Source organism: Eufriesea mexicana, unplaced genomic scaffold (assembly GCF_001483705.2).
Source record: "Eufriesea mexicana isolate 0111107269 unplaced genomic scaffold, ASM148370v2 scaffold1992, whole genome shotgun sequence".
Classification (NCBI taxonomy): domain Eukaryota; kingdom Metazoa; phylum Arthropoda; class Insecta; order Hymenoptera; family Apidae; genus Eufriesea; species Eufriesea mexicana.
Window position 1 is genome coordinate 151,407 of NW_016910066.1, and position 8,396 is coordinate 159,802.

The window sequence follows — 8,396 nt, forward strand, 5'->3', positions numbered from 1 at the left end:
ATCGGGACGTTTCTTGATCATGCAACAAATTTGTACAGTTTCTGACTAATAAACGAAAAGCAACAATTGTAAGAATGAAACTAAACAGAAAAACAAATATGCGAAATCGACATAGAAACAAGAAAAATGATACTGTAAGAAATTTTTTTCTCATGAAACAATTTTTTGAATTAAAAATTAAAAAAAAAAAGGAAAGAAAAATATAGAAGATAAAGAAACGCATATTCTAATACTATTAAATTGTAAATCGTAAAACAGCCTGCAAATTGATGAACAATTAAGAAATCAAAGTTTAAAGAACATGTTTGGGTAGTCTGTCTAATGTAAAAAGAAAAGATCCATTTGTCTTTTCATGATCCATAGCATCGTTCTTAAAAATATAACTGGTCAAAAATGGAAATTTTTGCATCGGAAAGGAAAAGGTACGTTTATCGAAGGAGGTAAATCAAAGAACTATTTTCTCGGGCTGCGGCGGCGACGACCGTCCCTGTTGTTTCTCTCTGCACGTCTCATCTCTTCTAATCTGCGCGCATGTTCTGCCATATGTTGCCTTCTCATTTCTTCTTTTACAACTATCTGTAATTGAAATATAGATATGTTTATCTTAATGAATAATTATAAAGTAATATAATATACATTTAATAAATTACTGTTAAAAATAGAAATAACAGTTTATTAAATTGTTAAAATGAAGAAAAATAAAAAAATTTTTGAACAATTTATGGAAATGAAGAAATTAAATTATTGCAACCCTTCTCATAAATTCTTTTTTTTAAATTAATATGTATGTTATATATTTAGGATAAAATACAATATACATGGTACATATGTATAAAAGTTATTATACTAATTTTGCATATAATATATTTATTAGACCAGCAATTAAGAACCAAAACTGGTGCTTAATATTTTATATAAAATTCTACATTTTTAAAAACTAAAATAAAGACATTTAAATTAATAAGAATATAAGGTAGTACATAATCTTATTTTATGTAGCCAGAAAATATACATCTATATAAAATTTATGATACATTGATATATTATAAATTCTTATTTTATTATACTAATTAAATAATTCCTTTTATTTTTCTTGATTTAAGATGAATGTGTTAAACTTGTTTACCAAATAAAAATTTATTAATTTTTTATATTTTCTTCTCTTTTTTTTTGGTAAATAATTATGAAACAGATATTTGTATAACTTATTATTAACTGTTTTTTCTCTTAAATATTATATTTTCGTGCAAGCAAAATACAGTAACATGATTTTCTTTTGGATTTAAAAAATGGAACCAGTACTCTATTAAACAGTTGGTTTAAGTAATATAGTGAGATATTAAATTACTGTACCTAGCAGTGTCCCTGATTGATGTTAACATTTAGGACCATCTGCAGTTTATAACTATATGTATTTAATGGTATGTACTACAATAGATGAAAGTTAATTAACTTTCAATTTCAACTATTAAATGCAATTTATTATCAATTACTTCGATTATTTAATATTTCAATCATACAAAAGACCTTTTTAGAAGTTTCCAATAAATCATTATCATCATTAATCACACGTAGCAACAGAAAAGAACCCAATTGAAATCACCACTATTTATCGAAATATCTTATGTTGCTGCTTCAGAAATTCAAATATACTTTCTCTTGAACCAATTATACATCGAGGAACGAATATATTTAATTACTCAAATAATAAGAATAACTCAATATTTCAAATACAACATTAAATTACATTGCAAAAATGAACACAATTTTCAAGGTATAAAAAAAAATTAGTTTTCTTATAGTCATAAATATGAAATATATGTAATGTACACTTTATGTTTAATGTACCTGTTCATTTGTGAGTGGTAACCAATATATGCATGGTGTTGCTTTTGTCTTCCTAAAGAGATCATCTAAAAGTTTAGCTAGTGGCGGTTCATCCTCTTTTTTTTTAAATTTACGAGCTGGAGCTGGAAGGTGGGCTTCTACTGCTGGACTTCGACTCCTCTGTCGTCTTTTTTTGTCATGCTCTTTCTTTTCACGTTCTTTCTCCTTTATGTGTTGCTGACCATCTTCTTTACCTAGGTCCCATTCCCGAACTACCATCACCTATCATTTTTAAAACTCTTACTTAGTTATTACATATCGAATTCTTTTATAGATAATCTGTAATATATTCATATGTATAAATTTTTCAAATAAACAAATATTTGTTTTAATTAAATAAATTAGATTAATGATTCTAATACATTATTTAAGTATAGTTTAATACAAAACGCAAGCGAACAATTATAATGTTAAATCGAAAACACTGCGAATACTTTTTACTTTTCAATCCATATTTTTGTTTTATAACACAGATGCAAAAGCAATTACAAATTTTATAGATTTATAAGATATAATATTTTATATATACAATTTCATAAATTTTTAAAGCAATAAATAATATCAGATCTAGTATTAAAAGTTCTTCTTTCTATTATGTAAGTTGTAAAAGATAATACAAATAATATACCTTTGTATTTGTTCTTTCTTCACGATTCCAATCCTGTTGCCATGAATCAGAAGGAACAAGAGGTTCCGTTTTTCTTGGAATGGACTGATCTTTTGATAATTCTCGCGCCAATTCCATATCATCTTTAGTTGCATATTCAACATGAAGCTTTTTTGGGTTTGAAACTGGCCAAGATATACCATGTAATGCTTGCCTCGTTTCAAATGCCTGATCCTCATTGGCATACTAAAATAATTGACTTACTATCACATCTAATAGTATAATTCTATTCGTAAATAATAAAATAATATATTTTTAAGGATATGTATTTAATATGTATTAAATATATATTTTTTAAGTATATATATTTTATTTAGTTTATCTTTTTGTTCTATCTTATTATTTGTTCTAAGATATAGAATAAATAACAGATATTATAAAATCTAAAGAAATGTTTTATAACATTATTTACTTTCTCTGTATTTTGTTCTATTATATCAAATTTAATAGTATTGTATCAAAATTAAAGGAACATATTTATTTAAAAATCATTTTAACATACCTCAACGAAACATTTGGACTTAATTCTATCCATCCAAAATCCATTTTCAATAATTATGCCAGTACGCGATAAAAGCTCTTTAATTTGATTTAAAGTGAAAGGACGAACCAAGTTTTTGATCAAAAGGATGTTTGTAGGCTTTGTAGCAGGTGGACTTGGAGATTTTACGTGTGGTGCTCCTTTAACAATCGATATTTTACGCCTTGCTGCTACAAATCACAATTTAAATAATAAATATATTAATATGATATACTATATCAATTTAAGTTCTTTACAATTCCCAAATATATAGTCTTAAAAGTATATTTTAAAAATATTCTGATATACTTATTGTTAACGTCATAAATTTTTTAAAAAGTTGATGTTACTGCATTTTACACATCTATGGAAAATTTTCCTCAAAACAACATTTCTTGAATTCATGACTGTAATGACATGTACTTTGAGAATTGATAAACTTTGCAAACCTTTACAAATATGTTGTTGAAAGTACTTTTCACTACATCCTTCACTATTTTTAATACTTTAAATACCTTCCAATGTTACTTATGAAAATTATAAAATTAATATTAAGCTTTAAATGTTATTCATTTTTATGCTGTAGTTTTGTCAAATATTTTTTTATATTGTTTATTTTTATATATACAACAACCATATTTATAAATTTGTTTTTGTACAGCAATAAGATTAATCAGGATAATCGTTAGAAAAGAATTAATAATAATAGATTACAATATCTTTTTGAATAATCAAAATATTAATAGATGTGTGTACACAATACTAATGCCTCATTAATTTTTATATAATTCTCTAAAAATGATATTAGAATGACCTATATAAAATAAAGCACCTTATAAAAATATTCACATACCTATATGATTATCTATCTTTGTATCCCCTTTCTTTGCTGCACCATTTTTTTGTATATTTTCATCACTGGACTTATTATCATTTACTCCCTCGTTACTACAATTATGCCATTTTTCGCTAACCCGATAACGGTCTCTGTCTTCATCGTCGTCCTTTGAGAGACGAACTTCATTTATTGACAACGGTCGTGCCCCTGGTACTAATGCCTATCATACATACATATAAACAGTTATAACATTTAAGAAGTATAATATAATACAATATAATATTGCATGTTAAGTATAAAATTATGCAAATATTATGTATATCTAATTGTATTTTTTTTAATTTTTGAAGTCGTAGTACATTATAAATATAATAAGTAAAAAATAACAGAATATTTCTTTCTAAATTTGCAAAGTATTGAAATATGAAATGGAAATATTACTTTAAGTGAATCCGTAGAAATTGAAAATGAAGGTGCGGTATCAGTAGATAATGCAGTACCCCATCGACGTTTTCTAGGAACACACTTTGAATTCTGTTCAGTACTATCATGGTTTTCCTGCGAAATAATAATTAATTTACATCATCCATAATATAATTATAACATTCCAATTACTGTAATATTTCTTAAAATACTTAATTATTGATTAATTTATTTAAGAAATAAGTATAATGACAAACCTTATTTGGAACATTTGTTTCGTTATTTGTGTTTGCATCATTATCTTCTTTTTTGATATCATTCTTCTCTGTTAACATTCTTGAAGAACTGAAATAACATTTATGAAACTATAGCAGAGAATTACTAATATAAGTAACAAATTACTCATTCATACTTACAAAGATCTCTTTAAATTTACTTTCACAGGTTTATAACTCATCAACTGCATTGTTGTTGATGCAGAATATTCTGACTTATCTGTTAGACTATCCAACTTTTGTTTATTTTCTTCACAACGTTCTATTTCTATTTCCACATTGCTTATTAAAAAATTATTTCTTGCTTTTGGTGATTCAGAATGATCTTTTTGTTCATGAGAATCCTGTGTACTTATTTTTTCCTCTTGCATATAAGCATCAATTTCGATATCTCTTTTAATGGGAGGTTCATCCTCAGAATCTGGTGTATCAGAATTGGATGAATCTCGATACTTAGTTCGATGCTTTCTGCGACTAGCACATTGTATTCTGCCACCAGTTCTATTACTTTTAGTACGAATTTCATCATTCGATTCAGATGATGAGTTTACTTTATGAATTTTTTCCTTTTCATCATCATCGTCACTACTTGTATCTCTTTGAGTATTTTCGACATTAATTTCTTTACTAAATTCTTTCGTTGATTTTTCGTTAGCATCTTCCATACATTTTTCTTCCTTTGGTATAAGGTTTGTCTCCTCGGATGAGCGATTACCATTTGAACTAGGACCCAACATGGTTGTACTACCCGACTTAATGGGTTCACTATCAGCGATTTCGTTGGAGAAATTTGCCTCATTTGATTCACCTTGTTGATCTATGTTTGGTTTAGCGTCAGACAAGTTGGCTGAAGTGGTTTCAGGCAGGATCTCCTTGCTATCACTTACCTCTTCGTTGGAGTCCTGACCTGGGTATGAAGAGGAGGGATCGTTCGGCTGTTCAATGCTACTGAGCATTCTTGTACAAGAAACCAGTTGCTTATCTGCCGAGTCAACCTCCTCTGCAACTCCCTCACCACTTTCCTGCCACTTGTTCGATTTTTTCCTATTTAAAGAAGTATCAGATGGTCCTTCTAATATGCTATGCTGTCTAGACAACTTTAATATCTGTATCTCGCCCGGCGATGCATTAGCTCTTGACACTTTCCAAACTGATCCAGTATTGTTGTCTTCTTCATCTTCTTGTAATTTAGTCTTAACATCTGTTTCAACAGACAAAACTTTTTCGTTACATTCTTCTTTCTGTTCCACTTCCTTTTTTTGAAGATATGCAGATTTCTTTTCTGTTTCTTTATTGCTCAAGCTTTTTGATAATTCCTCGATATTTTCTTGTTCTGGAGATGTTGATGGTGTTTGTTTTACACATCTTCGTGTTGATTTTCGTGTTGCACGTTCGACTTCCTTCTCGGGAGTCCCAACTTTTGCTTTATTTCTTTCACTTTTGCGTCTCATATCTAAAATATGAAATGTAATTTTATTAAAATTCTTTAAATTATATGTTACAAAATAATTCAAAACTGTACAGTTAGTATATTAATACAATAAGATTTGATAAACTAAAATCTTTAACATTAAAGTTCATTGATTATAAATAAAAAGTTGTTGATTAAATACTTATAATTAAGTGTAGACTTTATGTAGTACTAATAAATAAATATAACTTTCATTTGTAATCAATAATTAAAAGTATTTTATATAATATACATAATATTTTTATGTTACAATTATACACATTTGTTTTAGTGCAAAAAAGTATTATATAATTAAATTTAGCAAATTTATTATATCTTCATTACATTTTGTTATGAATATAATTCAATATAAGTATTTATTTTAGTATAAAATTACTTTTTAGAACTTTACAATGCTAAATTAATTGTACCTTTTAATATTTAATATTTATTTTATAATTTTTCTTTCAGATATATTTCTACTATTTAGTAATCATATTTATTATAATATTCATGTATATGACAAGAAAACATTAAATAGAAAACATATTATAAATATAAACAATGAAATAAAATTAAAACATTGAATAACAGCATTAAATGTACAAAATACATGATAGCAAACAATTTCCATTTAGAGTACAGAAAATAAAAGTCCTTACATTAAATATTACTCTTGTTTCATAATCTTTTATTTTTTACCTTATACCTAAAACTATTGATGTTTATAAACAAGAAAGTATATGAAAAAGCATTTACCATATTTGAAATTAAAACAAACAAATTTTTAAATACGTAAAAGTAATTATGTGATTATATATTAGATTATAATTATTCAAAATATTTGATTAATTATTGAATAAGTTATTGAAGCAATACATAATAATAACTACTTCAAGCTATATAATTGGAAAGACCTAATGCATGTAATAAATAATTGTTAGTATGGTATACTATATCAATGAAAAGAACTGATTTAGATAATTATTTCTGACAAATATCTATTCAAAATTGCTCCAAGAATATCCGAATTTAATTTGTGGTTACCTATGAAACGCGCGGGTGATCCATAATCTAAAAATTACGGGAAACTACTTACTTAATAAATTTATTTCGTTCGTTAGCTAGAAATTTGTCAAGTATGTTGCGCTTTCCGTGAATTTTATTGACACATAAATATCGTACTACAATTGAAACGACGTTTTCAATGACGCTTCTAACAATCGGTCATACCACTGTACTCCATTGAACACGAACGTTTTACATCGTATCAGATAGACCCGTGAAACCGGAACACAGGCACATCAGGGAATATTCGTTTAAAAACTTTGTCGCCACGTAAGTTGACTAGAATATCGTTCGTAAACTCGCTTTCTCCAGTGCATCAATTACGTTATATGAAAATGGGATTTAAGTAAAGTGCATTGTGTAGTGATTTACATTTAGTTTCTTATCTAGAAGCTAGTGAAGTTACGAATAACTACGCGTAAGGTTATATACATCAAGTTTTTAACAATTAAATTGCATATTCTTCTACTTTAATATTGTAAAATGAAAATCATGCGATTTACAATTGTTTTTTTAATAATTTTTCTATACTTTAAAATTCTACCTTAAATTTCTGTATATTTGTTGTTAAAATAAATAATAGTAATCTAAATTAAAATTTTTATATTTAAATATTTGATTGACGTTTAAAGCGTTTTATATGCATATATATTACACATTTTTAATTATATCTTATGTTAGTAGTAAGTAATATACATATATATTATATACAATAGCATTTGTACCTCTTCGAGAGAAATATAAGCATTCAAATTTAAAAAATTAATATTAAATAATAATAATTGTAAGTACATTTTTAGATTTATATATTTTATATGTATAAATATAAATGGGATACATACTTTTAATTTTTGGATCAATACACCATTTTTTAAGTATTAAAACAGTAAAGCATATAATAAATATTATTCTAAACAAGATAGGTCCATTTTATTATAAAAATTAAATAATGAAATATAAAAAATATATGATATCTAAAAGAAGTTTTAACAATTAAAGATGTTAATATACAAAACATTTGAAGTATCTTTTTAAAATGCAATATTATATGATACAAAACCCAAGTTAAGTATTAAAAAAATATAATATGAAATTTTTTTTATATAATATTATTCCTCTATATAAATATGATACATATTTTATTAAATATTTCTTCATAATAAGATATATATTGAAAAATAATTTTTATTTCTAAAAATATAGTATAGGTAAAAATAATGCTTCATCATCTATGAGAACAATTTTATCAAAAAATATTAATTTAAAAT

At 25.7% G+C, this 8,396-nt stretch overlaps 1 protein-coding gene across 2 annotated transcripts; it reads right to left on the minus strand.

Moving 5' to 3' along the window:
* Nucleotides 1–266: 266 nt before the first annotated feature.
* Nucleotides 267–7,388, minus strand: Acn (apoptotic chromatin condensation inducer acinus). 2 transcript variants are annotated; one of them, XM_017902759.1, is made up of 9 exons: nt 7,160–7,388; nt 4,752–6,063; nt 4,593–4,680; nt 4,354–4,470; nt 3,928–4,132; nt 3,057–3,262; nt 2,516–2,740; nt 1,849–2,109; nt 267–576 (listed from the first exon to the last, which is right to left on the minus strand). In XM_017902759.1, exons 2-9 carry the CDS (start codon nt 6,059–6,061, stop codon nt 454–456), a joined length of 2,535 nt encoding a protein of 844 aa, XP_017758248.1. In that variant the 5' UTR covers nt 6,062–6,063; nt 7,160–7,388; the 3' UTR covers nt 267–453. The 2 variants fall into 2 exon arrangements, with proteins under 2 accessions (XP_017758248.1, XP_017758247.1); XM_017902758.1 differs by having other exon boundaries at nt 3,057–3,265.
* Nucleotides 7,389–8,396: the final 1,008 nt, after the last annotated feature.